General features: G+C 35.3%; 1 protein-coding gene across 2 annotated transcripts in view; it reads left to right on the top strand.

Moving 5' to 3' along the window:
* Positions 1–19,866, top strand: part of EXOC2 (exocyst complex component 2) — a 128,234-nt gene that overhangs the window by 38,787 nt on the left and 69,581 nt on the right. For both annotated transcript variants that reach the window (XM_069008219.1, XM_069008221.1), the window contains 5 exons: positions 8,749–8,829; positions 12,716–12,861; positions 12,959–13,040; positions 13,544–13,646; positions 16,648–16,766. In XM_069008219.1, the coding sequence (XP_068864320.1) occupies positions 8,749–8,829; positions 12,716–12,861; positions 12,959–13,040; positions 13,544–13,646; positions 16,648–16,766 (531 nt within the window). The remainder of the gene's footprint in view (positions 1–8,748; positions 8,830–12,715; positions 12,862–12,958; positions 13,041–13,543; positions 13,647–16,647; positions 16,767–19,866) is intronic.

Genomic DNA, 19,866 nt, shown 5'->3' with positions numbered 1-19,866 from the left:
AACTGCAGGTCTGTTGCATTGTTGTTATAGAACAGAGCTACTTGTGAGCAGTTATTTCTCTTAAGTCTCCCTAAATTAGTACAGGATAACTTTTCATAGGGGGATCACATTAGGAGGTATAACACTTGCTTTTCCAGGTACTTCATACTCCTCTACAGCTTTTATACATACTTTTTTTAACTCACAGACATTTAACAATGTTTGTTTCAAATATGTTACCTTGATTAAGGAAACCCTGAATTACTAATTATTTTGCAGATTTTTTTATTAGTTGGGACCAGTAAGTACAGTCTGATTGTACTGTCTTAATTGTACTGTCAGACACTATTACACATTTAAATAAGTGTTTATATTTTCATAAATAATCAGTGGAAAGCATAAAAAGCAGTCCTAAGATATTTATTGTATTTTGTGATTTAGAGGTTGCTTACTAAGAAAATAAGAGCTCAAATAGACCAGAACCCATCCTTGTTTGGTTTAATTTCAGGGAAAATAGAATAGCCTTATCAGATCCCCATATCTCTCTGCCTGTTAGCTTGGCTGACAGTTTGACAGTGACTCTGCAGAGGAGATGTTCAACGGGAAGTTTGTTTCGTCAGCTGAAGGGAGCTGTAAACTGAGCTGCAGGGAGCAGGGTTTATCTCAACTTGACCCACTTGTCAGCATCAGAGAGTTCAGCTGGTTCATTTCCTGTAATTCTAATTGCAACCTAGAAAGCAGCATTCCTAAAACGGTGGCTGTTTATATGTTTGTAGTTAAGGCATATTTTATCGTCATGGGCAAATCAGGTCCCATGCAGAAGTCATTGGAAAGTTAGCAAATTAGTTTTCTTTCAATATATTTTTTTCTGAAATACTCTTTGCAATGAACCTAAGGCTGCAGTTTCTTCTTATTTAAATTAAAGGAAAAAAATAGGGAAATTCAGTCTCTCACTTATACAAAAGCATGTAAGTATGCGATCTCTGTTGGCAGGTAAAGAAGATGCTGTGATGTCTTTAAAACACAGATACCGTGAACAAATTTGAGATTTAGATTTGGCTCTCTAGTTCACCATGGCAACAGGTTTTTTTTGCAGTTACAACTAAAATAAATTCTACGTGATTTTCAGGAAGATGTCTGTACAAAAGAAGCACTGCTAGCTTTTACAGCACTGTTCCTTTTTGCCCTTTCCCACTCCTGTTCAGATATGTGGCCTGTAAGAATACCTGCATGATAGGGACCTTGGACTATAGCTGCCCTTTTGTCTACTACCTTTCTTGATACATAAGATAGGATAGTCTGGCTGAAATTACCTGGCTGAAATGATCCTAATCTGGGCAATGGCTGTTTTTTTCATTTGGGTTTGGTTTTTTTCTTCCTATAGACTATTTTTACAGTTCATCCCCTAAGGCTTAGTCTAGAATGTTAGTATTCCAGGATTGGATTCAGGCTGAATAAGTCTGTGCTGCTGCCATTATGTCTGTTAAATTCATTTTCTCTGAAAGTAAAACAAAAAATACCACCTGAGCTATATATTCAATTCTGAGTCAGACTGGGAATTTGAGAAGCTAAAAACTGATGCTTGTCCCTTTACTTATGACTTTCGAGGAGTTATGTTACATTTGAATTTAAAGAGATTATGGAGAGCCAACCCAATTTTTCATTAGTGATTCTGCTTGCAAGCTAAACTGATGATTAATTTTGAAATGGCTTTCTTTTGTCCAATTCAATGCTAGTGCATGGCTGGTTTTGCTTGGTAGCGTGTTTTTTGGATGGTATACCAGGTTTTGCTGTTGTCATATCACTGTTTTGTAACAAATCTAATTCACACTTTTGCTTTACTTCACTGGTGTATGTGATTTCAAGTACTAAAGATTTTTGTTAAACATATGGATTTGGGTAAATCAAATTCAAATATATGATTGCTACCTAAATGTTGTGCAGGTGACTTTAAATGTCTGGAATAGCTCTGTGTCTAATCCTCTGTGTGGTGTGTGTCTATTACTGTTACCTTCCTCATCCCACTTCAAGTGATAGAATATTGTCTTTGCAGGGTAAGAACAGTCTGCTGTTACAGCTAGTGATTTTAAAAATGATAACTTGTAGAGGATAAGAAAGAACAGGGTCATGGAAACAAACTGGCAAGAATAAAAAAATGATGCTGCATGTATCGGGCACATATCTGAGAGCATGTCGGTCACTTCAGAGTGGCAGTTCCCCTGCATGTGTGTGCCCCATAGTAGGTGAAAGTTAGATTCTTTCAGGTAAAGAATTAGTATCATGCCTCCATGTAGTCATCATGAAGCAATAGCTGATGTCCTCTCTGCTCACTGTCTGGCTTTCCAAGTGGGTGCTCCTGTCTGAATACTTGAATCATCTTTGTGCTACACTTACAGACAAAAGCTGAATGAGAAGAATAAGTACTATCGTTGCTTCATATTTTGTCCTTACATTTATAGGCCTTCTCAGCATGCACAATGAAAAAGTAGCGTGCTATATTAGGCAATCTAAAAATAGGTGTGCTAAATTAAACTTAATTGAAGTTTGCTCATTGAAAACTTGTGTTCTGATCTTGCAGCGCTAAATAACAAGAGGGACATTAAAATGAGAAATGTATTATGAGAGAAAGATGAGCTGACAAAGAGTGCCATAGAGTATCTAAGTGACAGTAGATAGTTTAGTTTTGGGTGAATGCTTCCTCTTCATGCAATGCCTATGGTCAATTTTTGTAGTAAACCAATTGTTATCTAATGCAACTTTATAAAAGCAAAAGTTACCATGATTGATAAAAGGCTCAAACTTTCCTTTCGTGCAAGTTCTAGCATGTTATTGTGTAGGGAGTTGGGGTTTTTTTGTCTCAAGCAAGAGAAAATCTGATCAGAGAACATGTGAAACAGCAGGAATTGCCACAGGATGTAGTGAAAATTCTCTGCCTGAACCTGTACCTGCTTTTATGCTGATTGCTCATGTAGCTTCTTCATCAGTTATTGTTTCAGAGATGTGAGCTAATTTCTAGCAGAATTTCTCCAAAGGAATGCAGTTTTGGCAGCTTATAGTTACTGTGTGGCTGTCATATTTTATGAACTTGTTTTTTTTCAGGTAAGTTAACTATTTTGTTTTAATTTGAAAAATAGTAAAGCATGTAGAAAGAGAAATAAATTTTGCAATTGCAATTTTCAAGCAGCAAATTCTGCAATTGATTGCAAGTGTGCAAAAGAGTTACCTATGATTAAATTTGACCCAGACTTACCCTGCAAGCCTTAAAACCACCTTAATTTCGTGCTACGTTATTCCATTTTGATTTCCATACCCCCTTTTAAATGCAACATTTAAAAGCTGCTTTTATTTTTACTATTACCTTTCACAGATGCAGAAAGTTAGCACCAGTAAAGAGAGAACAGCATGTTCTGTACTCTTTCATTCTGAAGTGTTCTGGCAAAGGCCTGGTTCTAGTCCTAGAATTTTTAGTGCATCCATAGGCAGAATAATAAGCCACATTTTCCTGTCTATTTCCAAGACATTTGCCCAGATATAAGACTTGCTTTAATATAAGCCCAAGTGAGAACAAGTTGTCTGGTCTCACAATGTTTTTAGACTAAAATTTTTGGGGTTTATATATCAATAAAGCCTCCATTCCTAGCACTGTGCTTTAATTAGCTTAAATTACCATGTTAAGGCTGTCTATTTTCTTTGATTTTTGCCACTGTGTTGGGTAAACAAGCTTGAAGAAGTAAATGCTAGAGAAGCAAATCACAAAAAGGCAACTTTAGACAATACTGCATTTAGTTCAGTATTTTGTCATTTTTGCTAAGATTAATAATGTTAACCAAAACAAAGCCAAGTTTGCTATGCCAGTACAAAAATATCTAGAATTCTCAAGGGACACTGCAGGAATGACCAAACCAAACTAGACTTAGTGCTATTAACTAGTGGCCATAGGAAACAAACAGCTTTTTTTTTTTAGGTTTTCATAGGGTAATGTCTTAAGAGCTCTGTTCACGACAGCTTTCCTCTTCCAATAAAGGAAACCAAAGGCATTTTTATTCATGCATTGTTCTTCATTCCTCCATTGATGTTCTTTGGTGCCAGGTTCTTACAGTTACCACATCAGATCTTCAGAAATACTTTGCTGAGTCAGCCCTGCCCTTTTTGTATTTTTTCCACTCCTGTTTTCTGCATCTGACTAAAAGGATGCGATTTATTTCAGGTACTTTTTGTCTTTAACTACATTTCTTTGAAAATGAATGAGATTTTGAGATATGCCAATGCATTTCTAGACATCTTTTAGTCAGAAAATGGTAGAAAATGTGCATCTGTGTCATTTTGAGCTGAGTTAGAATGAGGAGCTTTTGAGAATGCCACTCTTGGTGCCTATCTCAAAACACGTTTTAAAAATATCTAATGAGGAAATCAAGTATGAAATTTGCAAGTCAAGCAAAAGCTGCATGATCCTGGCAAGTGTGGTTTAATTTACTAGATTTATGGTTTCCATAAATCTACCAAAAAATTCCATATCCTTTCTTAGATTAAATAAAATTGTTTTCAACACAAGTAGCAATGAATTAATTGCTATTTATTTTACTACAAGGCCTGTATTATGGCTTATTTGCCATATTGAACTTTGCATGTGTTCTGGTGTATTTAGTCACAGCCTAGTGGTTGTGAGTTTTGAACTTAGTTTCTTTGCTATTACTAATTAGTGTCTGCCTGCAGCTGTGAAGTTTGCAAGCCTTTAAATATTTTGACTTAGCTGGGAAATGTGAACACTTACTGGCAAAGATGATACAAAATACAGTTAATTATCTGGCCTTAGTTGAAGCATCTAGACCTAGCCTTTCCTCATTTTTATTTATTGTATGCTTCTTACAGTAAAGCTCCAAAAAATGAGGAACAGATTCTGCTAGGTTTCCAGCTGCTTTTCTAACTTGTATAGTTTGTGTCAGGTAAATCCAGGGTAACTGGCAGTTTGAGAAAAATCCCATCCATCCTTTACTCCAAGCATTCAAAGACCTTAAATTTTCTCCTTACTCTTCTTATTGTAGCCAGTGATGAGTTGAGGGTAAGAAGTTGGATTTGAAGGTAATCTTAAATACCTTATAGTATAAGTATATAAGATAGTGTGGGAAGAGTAGGATGGCTTTCCACCTTCCCTTGGCCATATGCTCCTTTCTCTTTCCTTATACTGCAGTGCTGCAACTGGGGCAAGGTTTAGACAAGCTCACTGATCAGTAAAGAAACATTTCTTCCTTAGTGAGTTAGTTTTCCACCAAATTGCCTCATTACAGCTGCCCTGCAGCTGTGTGATTGCCAGATCCAGCAGAAGGAAGCATGTGGGTGCAGGAGAACGGGGGTTGTCCCTAACAGTGTCATTCCACTCTTAGATGTGTTTAGCACTTTAGTAGAAAAAAATAACTTCAGTATCTCTAGATTCCTTCCAAACAGATGAGGTCTACAGACACTTTTCTTGACTGCATATAGTTTTACTTGTCTAAACTTCTAACTCCAGGACTTTTTGTCTTGTCCCCATGGAAGGGACATGCACTTAGCTTTTTCAGAATCATTTGATGCAAACCAAGTAAGCTCAGACTTTATTAGAAAGCATTTTTCATAACATTTTTCGCTGTGAAAGCTTAAGACTTTTTTATTCTTTTGTAACTCAGCCTTGGAACACAATGAATGTACCTGTTGCTAAATCTGAATATAATGTGTAAAAAATAGCTTCAGTACACAAAGTAGCTTAAACATGAAGAAGGAAATATAATAAATTTATTGTCCAAACAGAGTGTAATTTAAGTAGGTTCAGACTTTACAGAATGTCCTAAAATACCTTATTTCAGACAATGGTTCAGAAATGCCTTTTGGTTTACACTCCTAGTTGCATATGCTTAATATGCCTTTATCTGTACTCTGCAGTGCTTTCCACCTTTCTGAAACTTAACACCTTGGGGGTTTTTTGGTTTTTTGCCCCACTGACATATTTTTCTCTGTCTGAATATGCGTTATGGATTGATTTAGTGGGGCCATTCTTCTGGGTTTCCAACATCAAAACTTTCAAACTAAGATTCTTGAATACTTTATTCCAGGTTACTATGCACAAAAGCTACCAGTGTGAAAAAAAATTGTTTTCTGCCTTCTTAAAGGAAGAGGAGGGAAGAGTATATTGCTATTGTATGTTCTTTTCTGAACAAGATGACAAAGAGAAGGGCTTTAGAGAAGATGTATTTTAGCTTTCAGCAGCTAGTTAAAGACCATAATAAAATTTCTAAATAAGCTGCCTTCATCATAAGAAGCTACATTTCAAGACTTTTTGAAAGTTCTAACATGGTAAATAATGCTCTTTCAAAACTTAGGTACAAAAAGGAATTCCTCATCATGTGTTTACCTTCCGTTGCTGATATATATGCGTTGATAGAGGTTTAGATATTACAGGTCACTTTTGGAAATGCGTAGGTGTGCCCCCTTCAGAAGCTATGTGATATTGGTCAGCAATTAATGGTATGTAATTAATGGTTCCAAAATGCTGAATTTTAAAAATCTCTGAGGTAGTAGGTAACTCAGATTTTTGTCTATATCTGTTTTTAAAGTATCTTTCCAAAAGTATGTTTCATAGAGTGATTACAAAATAAGTAAATTAAAATCATTACAATTTGATGTGTTTCCAATAGTACTTGCAACATTTGGCTTTAAAATGTCTATGTTGTGGTTGCTGTTGTGCTGAACTTGCTTTTCAGCATGTAGCATTAATTGCACTACAGTAATTGGCTGCCTCTGTTTGAAACTGACATATACAAATGGAATAATGTTATTAGAGCCACTAATGTTTTTGCTATAAAATTTTAGAGGTATTCTTGTTGTTAAGTGCTGTCCACATTGTACACAAACTATGTGTGACAGTTAACACGCCATCTAAGACAGACCTCTGTCCTTAAAATACGCAAGAATATGTTAGTTTTAGTTCATTTGATTGTCTTAAGAAATATGGTGTCCTAGTTAGATTTTTTCCCCCTCTGATGACTTCAAGAACAAAAATAGAGTTGCTCTTGTATTTTTTTTTTTTTATTACACACTGGCATTACTCACCTGTCACCTTCATCTCCCCCCCAAGAAAATTCCTCCTTTGAAAGAGGCTAGAGACTATAAAGGGGCATCCTGTTTCAGAATAGCCACCCTCACTCACTCCTTGCAGTAAGACTGAGGCCACAGGGCTGCCTTTCCTAAAGGTAGTTCCTGTCCTTGTTCACTTCTTATCTTGCATCTCCATGGCATGGGCAAGTAGGCACTGTAGAGGAAACCAGTTGGCAGTGGCATCTCTCTGTGTACGGTATGTGCAGTTTATGACAGTATTTCAGACCTAGTTCAAGTCTCATCCAGTGGATTGAATTCCAGATATCTCTTTCAGCACATCAGGTGTAGTCTTGGAGTGCTTCTTCTAATGTTGTTTCACCTTAAAAGAATCCAGTTGAGGAGCTTAGGTTGCTCTGCCATACAAACCAGAGCAAGATAAGCTGTGGCAATTGAGAGTCTGGTTTCAGAAGTGTATCTGTGGTTTGAACTAAAATATGTCATTACTTGCTTTATTCAAAGCACCAGGTATCGCTGTTTTCAAGGGTATCTTAGCTTCTCTCCATTCTACTGAGAACCAGGAGAAAGCAGTAGGACTTTTTTTAAGCCTCAAATTTATCTAAAGCTGAAATATATATAAAGCTGAAATAGCTGATGGCTATTTCATAGAGTACATTTTGCACATGTTAACAAATTAAAAATTTGAAAGGAAAATCATACTTTATATGTGCTGCAAATATGCAGGAATAATGCTTTAAAAAAAAAAAAAGAGAAGTACTGGTTTGTTCTGGTTGTGCTGAACAGTACAAGAGGGAAATAGGGCTGCATGAGAGAGGGGACATAGAAGAGAGGACCATCTACACTACATTCACTGTTCATATTTTCAGAGTGAGATGGTGTCATCAGGCCATGCTGTTAAATCTCCCCCTCCCTGAAAAAGAAATTAGAGTAAATTACAGTAAAAGAGAAAATTAGTGCTCATACTAGGCATTTCCACATCCATTAGTAATACCATATAGAAATAAGAATTCAGGATTTTGGCATTTTAGGACAGGAGAAAAATAGCATCTTAAATATATATATATATAAAGCAACCTCCCCTCTGTTTTCCTGTTGTTTTGAGCAAAATTACACAGAAACATCATGATAATGGTTAATGCTCCAAGAAACTCTTAAACTGTATTTTAGGAGTGTCTTTTTATAGATGAAAAGAAGTAATTGGGGAGTGTTCTAGCACTTGATTTTGGGATCATCCAAATTCCCAGTGACTCTCTACCCTTTAATTATTGGTAATTTCTTTTTGGTGACATCTGTGACTTACAAAGCAGAAGTATTATGTGTTTAAATGGTACTTTTCAAAATACAAATTTTACTTAATACCTGTAAAAAGTGGCTAACTTCGATTATAATACCTATTAGATTGTTCTGTCCACGTATTTGTGGGTTTTTTCCTTAAGCATTACTGTCTCGTTCAACAAGATAAAGGAAGTCTATGTCAAAGTAATGGTTAAAATTCTGCAATGTCTGGCTCTAAGCCCTGTCCTCCACTAGACTCTGCTGCCATGAAGCATATTTGTATTTTTTTGTGTCTAAAAAGAAAAATAACACTTTATTTTTAATTCTAAAAATGTTTAAAAGTGTCACTTTGATGTAATGTGTTCCCACCTATTAAAATGTTCTGCATTTTAACTAGACACTTTATTCCAGCAATCCATCAAAAACTGGAAGCGGATGGAACGGAAAAAGTAGAAGGATCCATGACGCAAAAACTGGAGAATGTACTGAACAGTAAGTTTTGTCCTTCCAGCAGCAACTATTTATGGACTTTAGACTTTCTAACAGGCTTTAATATTTTCCTAGGAATATTGTAGAAAGTAGAAAACAGTACAGTCTCTTGTGCCCTTCCCTGTTTGGTGATAGTGGTTCCAGGGTGTGATAATGCATCTTTTGAAATAAGTGGCAGTGTTTGCCATGACCTTTGGCAGTGTTTGTGATAACAAAGCAAATAAATATCAAAATAAAGATGTTCTAAAGTATTTACTTTAGATTAATTTTGGTGGCACCTCAATGTTGAGTGGACAAGGAAAACAGAAGAACTATATGGATAGACAGAACTGTAGAAGGATGAGCTGAGCTAATTACCAGGACTGTAAGACGTTCAAGTAAAAGCAGAAAAAACCCCAATTTTTAAGCTGTTTGCAATAACAAGGTCTATTGACAGGATCTTTTTTACTTAATGTGCTGGCATTTAGACTATTTGGCATGAGCATTCTTTGTAGAAACCTTGAAAAGCTGTCAGTACTTTGTTTTCTCTTTCTCTGTATTAGCTGAAAGGTTGCAATTGAGAGAGATGGCTTGAATGTGCTGCAGTTCAGTATGTTTCATAAGATCAAAAAAGTTACTCCTTTTTTTTTCTTTTTTTTTTTCTTTTTTTCTAATTCTGGGACTTCTGCCAAGATAATTTTACTTTGTTTCATTGTGATTTTTTTCACAGAGGAAGGGATGTTTCCCTTAGTGCTGTATCAATAAGCAGGAATGACATGCAGATAGCTGACTCAGTGTTGGAAAGTCTGAGTGTGTTTTATGAAATCAAGAAAGTGACATGGAAGTTCACTGTTTTTCTTGTCTTGTATGAAGAAAGCAGTGACTGTATGTGTGTTTGTGTGGGGAGCACAAAGAAAGCAGGGGGTTTTGTGAACAGCTCTAGCTCTTTTCAGTAGGGATTCGTTAATGCTCGCAATAAAGGTGTAGTTTGAACATTGTAATTCCCTCATCTTGATGCCTGAAATGAAAAAAAACAATCTGCCAAAAAATTTAAAAATCACCAAAAAACACCACATAAAACCTCACACCTCTGTATAAAGACTGTAGCGTCTTTCTACGTGTGCATAATATTTGGTACATCTAGGGTAGGAGAAAAAGAAGCATTTGCTGAAATTTTCCAGTGCAATCCTTAGTACTCTGTATTTATGCCATGTCATGCACCAAGCACAGATTCCTTGGAGAGCACTTTCCCTTGTACTAAATCATGTGACAGATTTTAAATGAAAAAGCAAAAATTTAGGTTTGTGATATTTTCCTATATACACTAATATAAGACAAATTTACCTATAACATATAATTACTGTTTCATTTGATAAATGGTGGCTGAACTCCGTATGTAGACAATGCAAACTGTCTTTTTCAAACTGTATCTGTAGAGGAGCTTGTGCCAGACACTTCAGAGTGGTTTTAAGTTTGGCTCTGCTATGAAAAGAATTGGCTGCTTTTCCTCACAATACTTTGCAAGTCACGATGGGTGGGAGGCAGGGAAGTAGGAATACAAGGATGTAAAAAGAGTAAATAATATTATGCAAAGTAGTTTAGGATCAAAGCTTTGTTTCTTGTCTGACCATTGAAAAGCTTCCATAATCCATGAGTAACAAGGACTGCTTTCAAAAATGACTTCAATTCTTTAGTTGAATTTTGAATTTTATGGACTGTAGGTGCATGTTTTGAGAGACAACTGCTGTTGCATGAGCTTGGTTACAAACCCTTAACAATGAGGATGTTTTCCACATCATCTGAATGTATGTTAAGAGGGTTCCAAATTATTAAATTGAAATGGCCTGGGATAGTAGAAGAACAGTTTGGTGTTTTAGCTGGAATTATAGATTTTTGGAGTTTTTGCTAAATTTAATTGCTAAACTAGCAGTTAAATTTATGTTATTAAAAATATACAGTGTCTTATAATGAATTTAATGAAGAATTGTACATTAAAGGAGATCAATCAAATTCCTTTATGTAGTGTTTTTGTCAGGCTCTATGACAGACAACTGTTGGATAACTAGACATTTATTTTGAAGTAAAAAAATTCATGCACTATAGATGAATCATCCATTTTGAAAACATAGTTAGTCCATATAAGAAGTGAAACTTTTTCCATGGATGGTTCATCAGTAATCAAGAGATAAAGATTATTATTAAAGGTTATTGTAGAAAGGACTTGGAGAGATGAGGAGGGAAGAAATATTACAATATTTTAATTCTAAAAAGATAGACCTGTTTTGCATGAAGTATTGAATTTCATTAAGACATTAACAAGTAATTTGATATATTTCAATTTCTTACAAAACAGAAAAGTACCCTTAGGGGAAAAAAAATAGAATCATTTACCTGAATTGAAGATTTGTACAGCAAACTAGTTCATAAAGAGATGAAGGTAGAAGTCACTGTGCTCTTCCTGCAGTTGTCTATTACCTTTTAACAAAGGTTTGCATTGAATAAAAAATAACAACTTCGTGAATATAACTTCAATTCCCAGCTACAGCACATTGCTTCTGGGCTGTTAAAAGAATGGACAAGAAACATATGAATTCAAACAAACAAAATGTTACTTACTATTTACAAAACAATCATTTCTTATAACCTTGAGAAAAATCATACTTTAACAGTGATCTGTATTTAAATGTCCAGCTAACTGTTTTCATTGTGCATTTCTCCTTAATGGATTAAAGTCTTCTATGCTGAATAGTATGTGGTGGAAATAGATGTCCTGACAAAACTTTTTTTACATCAAGGCTTCAAAATTTCAACAAAGTTTAAACATTATTTAGATATAACAATTATTTTACAAAGACTACTTTTAACATGAGCAGGCCACCCACAGTGTTGACTAGAGAAAATGGCATGCAAGCCACCCAGCGAGACTGATGTAATTTTTTTCATCTTTGCTTAAAGTATAGTCACTAGACCAGATAATGTAGAAACTTCTACACGCAATGATCAAAAAGGCTGAAACAGTTCCACTTTTCTTTTTTTTTTTTTCTGGTTAATTAAAAGTAAGTCATAAGTTGAAAAATGCAAATATTCACATGCAGTGTAAGTCTTCTCTACAATAAGTGAAATTTTATTGTTCTGTGTTAGGAAGCAATCTTTATTAGAAAGTAGAATGCTTTTTAGTTTGGATAGAAAAAGTTTTAGGGCTATATTTAATGTATTTATTGAAGAGTATTCGTAGATGGTATAGAAACTTAAATATATATGAAATTGTTGACCAAGGCTTCATCCTGTGTGTGATGAAGCCTGTAAGACTTTTAATGCGATATGAAGGCAACTTGTATTCATTCTGTTACAGTGACCAGCTAGTTAGACTTTTTTAGTCATGATACTGTCTTTGTCTTAACCCTTGGTACTTTCAAGTGGCTCAAATATTGTTAATCATTTTTAAAACTTGACTTGAAAATATAAAAAAAATGTTTGCAAAACCCAGTGATAACTTAGAAGCTCTGACATTAATTACCAAAACGAAATTATACTTTTTTAAAAAATAAAACTTTCTATGACTTTTTCTATATCCTGAGATGCATAATTTGGTTGTAAAATGTACATCTGGAGCCAAAGCAAACTATAAGATATCTGCAGCAAAGCTAAGCATTTGAAATAGGAAAGAGTGATTGTTTTTAATCTCACAGGGGTCTTACCACATTAAAATGCTAAGTGATTCACTTTGAAATAGAATTTTAGCAGTTGTAAAACGTTAACACAATTGGAAAAAAAAGTATGAAAATCAGCAATAATTACTCATTTGCTCTCAAAAAACCCTTGAATAACTCATTAAAATAAAGAAAATCTGTTTGTGATTTCAACTGATTACTGACTCTACTTTTTCTTACTGTCACCCTTTTTGAAATAGGAGCCAGTAACACAGCAGATACCTTGTTTCAAGAAGTGCTGGGTCGCAAGGACAAAGCCGATTCAACGAGAAATGCGCTTAATGTTCTTCAGCGCTTTAAATTTCTTTTCAATCTTCCCTTAAATATTGAAAGAAATATCCAGAAGGTATAATCCTTTAAAATTAGTTTTCTATTTGCTGAAAGTAGCCTGTTAACATTAGTCTTTCTCTTAACAAATGAAAATGCTTGGTTTTGTTTTTAAGGGCGATTACGATGTGGTTATTAATGACTACGAAAAAGCCAAGTCCCTCTTTGGAAAGACAGAGGTTCAAGTGTTCAAAAAATGTAAGATATGGGTTCTGTTGTTTAGTGGTTTTGGGGTTTTTTTGACTTAAAGGCTAAAATGCACACAGGAGACCAAAGAGTTTTATGTGGGTTTGATACAGATTTTCATCCATACAAATTATGGATTTATAGGAGCCAATTACTCTAGGCAATATTTCTGGCAAGTTTTCTGAGTGAGGTATTTACTACAAAATGTGAAATCACAGCCAATTTTATTTATTTATTCAGGCTTGATATTACTGGACATAAAAAAAGATTACAGTAATTAAAATGTGACTTTGAGTATCTCTCTCATATATTGTTGGAAAGACTTTAAAGTCTAATTCTCTGGGTTTGTAAAGCTGTCATATATAATACTTTCAGATGTGGCTTGTTATAAAATGATTTATATTGATTTCCACATTAACTCCAGAAGTGTCTGATACCCTAGAAAAATAACATAATTTTCAGTTCATAACACTGCTGAAGGACACGTTGGATTTATTTCTGCTCCCTATTCCTAGATTATGCTGAAGTTGAAACCAGAATTGAAGCTTTACGAGAACTTTTGTTGGATAAGTTGCTTGAAACTCCGTCAACATTGCATGATCAGAAACGTTATATAAGGTAATCATTTGACTAGTGCCTTCATAAGACATATGGTGTTAGATGTGTATTTAAATGTTTCCTAAATGGGGTAGTGACTAGTTTTAATGTGGTCTAAGTAGTGATTTTAAAGCTGTGAGTATTTTGAGACTTTATGATTATATAAATAATGGCAAACTGGACTGTTTATTGAATGACTGAAAAACAGTTCTTGAATGAGAACAATTTCATGAACCATAATTAAGATTTGAATTTAATTTTTTTAAATCTTTAAGGCATGTTGAAATTCTGTTGCTTTCTCTAAACCAACATATTGCAAGCTGTGTTTGAAATGATTACTCCTAGTTTGCATACCTCAAAATAGATTCCTTATTAACTTTTCTTACACTTCAGCTTGACTTGATGTTGAAATGGAATCATCCTGAGTCAGATAACAGGGAGGTTTTAATCCAGACTGTTCTGTTGCTTGAAAGTGGAATTGGCTCTTTTACTGCTCAGGCTAAACAATGTAGTTCCTTTGTATTTCATGAATATGAACCAGTTCCCCAGTTTTCATTAACATTTATAGATTTGCTGTTTTTCACAAAGCTAGTGTCTGCTGTAGGGCTACTGAGACCAGTTGATGTAGACTTTAACCTTTGAGACCTTGGTGCCAAACTTTAGAGTGCTCTGGAACATTTGATGGCTTTGTTTAGAAAGCTTTTGAGGTTTGGCTGCTACTAGTGCTCCTAGTGTGTCTTGACAATCTCAGTGTTTTTATCAGTTATCTTAAAAGAAGCAGACCAAATGTGCTGTGCAGGAAGCATTTGTAAAATTCAGACACCTGCACAAGGTCTTGAGTGTTTTGTGTGTGCACCAGGCCCAGCCACACAGGCCCAAGTGCGGTATTGGGGTCTTAGGTCCCTTTGCATCATGAGAGTTTATGAGTACAGTGACTTGTGTGCATTTATGTAGAGTGCTTCTCATTCTTCTGGATGGTACATAAATATTGCTTATTAAATGGAATTGTTTTTTAAGATGAATAGTTAAGCATTTTGTGTCTGTGAAGGCAGCACTGGCTAGTCCTTTTCTCTGCATCACTTGAAAACTTTAAAGAGCAGCTGCTTAGCCTAAGCCAGGTTGTATGACCTTTTCCAAGGATTCTTTGAAAGACTCATAGTTGTACATGTGCTTGATTCTGGTTGAGTTTTGTTTGGGGGTTTTTGTGAGTTTTTTTGGTTTGGACTGTGTTTTATTATTTCTTGGTTGGGTTTTTGGGGTTGGCTGTTTTGGTTGGTTGCTTTTAAGGTGGGTTTTTATTCTAGCCCCTCTACCTTGAACTGTTGAATCTTTAAAAATAGCCCAGCCTATGATAAAGCAGACTGTGTTAATGTAACCAAATGTATTCCATATGTAGAAAGTATAATGAAGAAGAGCAGGGAGTGGATGAATGTGGAATAATTTAGTTCTAATGAATCAACAGAATCCCAGCCTACAAAATTGTTACATTAGTTTCAATACTCTAAATATACATGGTTATATTAGTGTAAATTTTCTGAAGGCAAGGTATGAAGTAAATTTTCTTCAGAGGACTTCAGCAAAAATGAAATTAACAAAATACGAATTGTAAAATAGTTTGCATAAACCCTGTGATTTTTATGAGAGTTTTTTCTTCCTTGATACATTTGTTTTGTATGTCTCTGAAGTTGAAGGCTGACCAAAACCTAAAGTACTGTCCTTTTCTCCTTCAGATATTTAATGTTTATGATTAGGCTTCAATTCATATTTTCCTCTCATTTTATTAGGATATTTACACTGTTAATTATTTTATACTGTTCAGAATCAGTTTACCGTAGCACTTAACAGCCAAGTAGATGTATGTATTTCATGACCAGTGGTAATTTTTTTTTTAATTTTGTGTCTAAGAAAAGACTAAAGCCCAACATAACACTGAGAAGGACTTGAGCTCATAATTTATAAATGTCACCCTGTCAAAATGGCTAGTTGTGTAATTTTCTTGTCCATCCAACCAATCCTACTTTGACAGTTTATTTTTTGTTCAAGTGCTGCAGACGTTTGTCAAAGAAGACAGAATTCAACACAGTCCTAATTAACATTAGGTATTATTGTAGTAAAACAGCGTTTGTGAGGGAGTTAAACATTCCCTGCGCTGCTTGAGATAACGTATCAGTATAGTTCACCTTAAGCATCTTGAATTTTTTAATCCATCCTGAGTCTCATTAATGCAGAATATAAGAGTGCCTTAAACAGTAGAGCAGCTACCACTTCTTGAAAATACCCTTTTGAAAGTACTTTGTCAGAGTCTTGAGTGCCGTACATGAGACTACATTTCTTTTGTGTTCTCTTCAAAATCACAACAGCTGGCTTCTAATACTCCTCTCTCCCTAAAGACTGTTTTGCTTCTGCAGATTAGATGCCCCAATCCTTTTTGTTCTCTCCCTGCTCTTTTTTTTCAGGCACTGTGTGCACAAAAAACCACCAGACCAAAACAAACAAACAAAAAGCCAAGCAGGAACTTGGTTTACATGCGTTTGTGCATGCATGTGCTAAAATTAATGAGCTACCAGAAATTAATTCTTTCTGTAATTGCTTGTTAAGATTACATGATGATACAATCAGGACATATACAGTAGGAAGAAAAATACCATCTTTTATGTGCTTGAGATGCCACTGGTTCCACTCAAATCTGAGGCACTAAACTGCAACCTTGCAGATAAAGAGTTTGGTTTCCTGCATACTTTACTAGAGGCACAACTGGAAATACATTAATATGATCTTAAAGATACAGGTGGGTTTTTATTTCTGTAAAAATTTTTCGGTGGAATTTTGCTTCACTAATTGAAAAAGGGAGAATGCAAAACTTCTGTTTGCAGTGGATGGGAGTGTATCTTAATACCTATTCTTAAATTTTTAAAATTATGTGGAAAAAAGAAAAAGTATTTCTTACTACATCCTTGGTCTGTTTTAATGAGGCCTTCAGTGTGTCAAGTCAGAGCTGTGATTTTTGGACTGGATTTTACAGATATCTTTCTGATCTTCATGCGCCTGGGGACCCAGCTTGGCAGTGCATTGGTGCTCAACATCAGTGGATTCTGCAGCTCATGCACAACTGTAAGGAGAGCTATGTTAAAGAACAAAAAGGCAAGGATACATTTTTATTTTACCTTTATATATATATATATATATATATATGTATATTTGACATTTAGGAATTTGGCATTGCCTTTTATTTGACAAGTTCTAGTCTACAGAGGATATTTTAGTTATTCCCCATCAATTTAGATAGCTTTTTGCAAAGTTGAATACTGACTTATATTTTTTTCTTTATTATAAAAACAAAACAGTAGTTGGAGTTTTCTTTTTGTTTAACTTATGACTTTTAAGCTCTTTACATAGGAAAAGCATTAAGTTTCAATCATTTATCCGTGGTTTACTGTCCTCTTGAAACACTTCTTTGAGGTCATATCAAGTTTGGACTGTTCTCTGAATCTACCAGTTAGATTTCTTTGTCTCAAGATATTCTGTTAGTATATGGATACACAGGACATTGGGGCACAGTGGGATAATGCTTAATTCCTTCATATGTAGTGAGTGATATTATGGAGTCCTCTTGTTCCTTGTTTGTGTGCAGTTTCAAAATTCAGGTTACACTGAATCTGCACAGACCTGTGAGGTGGACAAAGGGAATATTTAGGCAAAGTTATTATTAAGACCAATATGAATACATAGTTGTATTGTCTTTGCCAACATTGCTCCTCAAAGAAAAGTGTAAGTATTGCAGGTGTGGCAGCAACTTAGCTACAAATTAACATGATCTATCACATTAGCCCAGGTATAAAAAGCCTTCCAGTAGCTGGAAGGCAGCTGGCCTGACATTTCTAGTAGTAAAATCTGAAAACTGGATTTTCAAATTAGGAAACAGAAGCAGTGCCTTGTTTCTCAAGAAGTCTTAGAGAGTTTGCTGCCAGTTCTGAAATGAATAGGCATATTGGAATCTGGCATCCCTTGGCTTATAGGTAACTCCCATGTTTAGTGTTAGTGCATGCATATCCCCAGCCAAATAAGGTGTTGTATTCTGGGAAACCACAAAGGTTTTTCTGAGTTGGAGCTGCTGCAGAAATGTGCTGTAAATTTTCTGCAGGAGGCTTTAACTCTCTGTTGCAGAGGTTGTGACATGAGGTATGGAGTTCACAGGGTACATCAATTGTGACAGCGATGTCAGTAAGTTTTAGCTTAAAAGTGTGCGCAGACCATCTTTGTTCCACTGCACAGTGTGAAGTGCTGTGGAACCGGCTGGAATGCCAAATTGTTTTCCTGGCATCTTGGTCAAAAATCAGAACATTTCCAAAACCTCCCCATCTTCTTTCCTTGTCAAAGCCCCTCATGAGACGTCGCCACCAGCCTCACAACATTCAGTTACCAGGAGCAAAACTCACTTGTGAAAACAGCCATGGTTAATAATTCTAAGCTTCCTTTTTCTCTCACTTGCAAAATTTTGTATGGCCATTTTTCATCTTTTTAGCAAGAGAAATAGAGACAAAGATACCTAGTGCTTGAAACATTTTAGTGGTCTATGAAATCTTGATGTGCAGGCTCCAGTGAATAAGTGGAAAATGCGTCTAAATTCCTGGATTTGTCTTGAAGAATCTCAACCTGTTTGGTATTTTCTTGCAACGAAAAACTGCTTACCTCAGCCTTAATATCAAAGGGGCTGTTAAGTTACAGCTTTGTTAGGCTCACAGAAGAATTTAAATAACTCGAATGCCCAGCAAATGCATGTATCGATAGTTAATATTTTGTGCATGTATGAAAGAAATGCTAACAGCTCATCGAATTCCAATTGTTTTCTTCCAGCCTTCTGTGTGGTGTTCTATTGATTATAGTTTTTTGCACAGGTTTTAAAATACTGAAGAATCAATCCTAGCTGATTGAATTTCTCACTTAGTATCTAGTAGGACAAAGGAAAGTTGCTAAGCATGGTTTTTGCTTTCCATAGATCTTTAATTTTGGCATACACCAGGTGGGAGACAGAAAAAAAAAACGCAGAAGGATTGATTTTAACTACCACGTAGAGCAATGCTGGTTGTGATCGGAGACATGGCATGCATTTTAATCTACTTTAATAGGTGTATGCTTTTCAAACAGGGAAAGTGTGGAGTTTTACTCAGTTTGGTTATGCAAGACTCTGGAATCTAATCAACTTAAACAAGTTAGAAATGTTATTTATATGTTCATAAATTCGTAGGCTCTTTCTAAGATAAAATAATAATAAATTTTCAAACATTTAAGTCTTCCACGTAACACGTGCTTCAAAAAAAGATTTTTTTTGTTTGTTTGTTTATCAAGAATTTGTAGGAAGAGATGGCTCATAAGACTGATATTCCAATGAAAAGGGCGTGAAAGTTTTTCTAGGTTTCCATTGTTTCTAGCAGATGGCAGTCTTCATATTATGAATGCTGGAACAAGCAGACAGTAATTGTAGCTCTACCTTGAGCATACCAGCTATTTCTGGCTGTTCTTACCTTAATTCTTTTGCTAACTGAATCTGTGGGTTCAAACTGATTGAGTCAAAACTTTTCAGCATAGTAAACTTAAACCTCAGTTAGCAGATTGTATCTATTTTTACATTTCTGCAAAATTTTTCGCCTTTCAGCTGAGCTTGTGCCAAAGCCTTTTGCTGCTATTTTATTAGTTTTGAAAGGAGAACTGTGCTCTGAGTCATTACACATGACTTTTACTACTTGAAATGGATTTGGAATTAGATGAAGTCTCTGCTTTTCTTACCTGAATAAGGTTGGGTTTCTTTAAACCCTTAGACATTCTGGATAGGATTTTTGCAGCTGGTTGTCAAACTGCAGATATTCTCAAAGAACTTATTTGCTGGCCATGATGTATTCAGGAAGAGAAGATTCACTCTGCAATTATTTGCTAAACAAGCTAAAACACAATCCTAAGTGAATTCTAAGGAGAACTTACTCCAAATTTAGTCACTAGTATAAGTCGTATATTATATGGGATAAAATTGTTCCAGTTGTCTCCACACAACTAGAAGGCTGACCCATTAGTCATTACAACTGAAATAATTCGTTTGCTTATATAGAAATAGCATCTCCTACCGTCTGTAAGGGGTTGTGACTTATGTCATCCAGGCCAATAGTAATGGCAGTCAGGAAAAATTCCCAATACTGACAAGAAGTTAAGTCTAGTTTTCTAACATCCTCTCTAGGGTCTTCACCTGATG

Source organism: Aphelocoma coerulescens, chromosome 2, assembly GCF_041296385.1.
Source record: "Aphelocoma coerulescens isolate FSJ_1873_10779 chromosome 2, UR_Acoe_1.0, whole genome shotgun sequence".
NCBI lineage: Eukaryota > Metazoa > Chordata > Aves > Passeriformes > Corvidae > Aphelocoma > Aphelocoma coerulescens.
The sequence above is the reverse complement of the archived record's forward strand: the minus strand, read 5'-3'. Positions and strand labels throughout refer to the sequence as shown.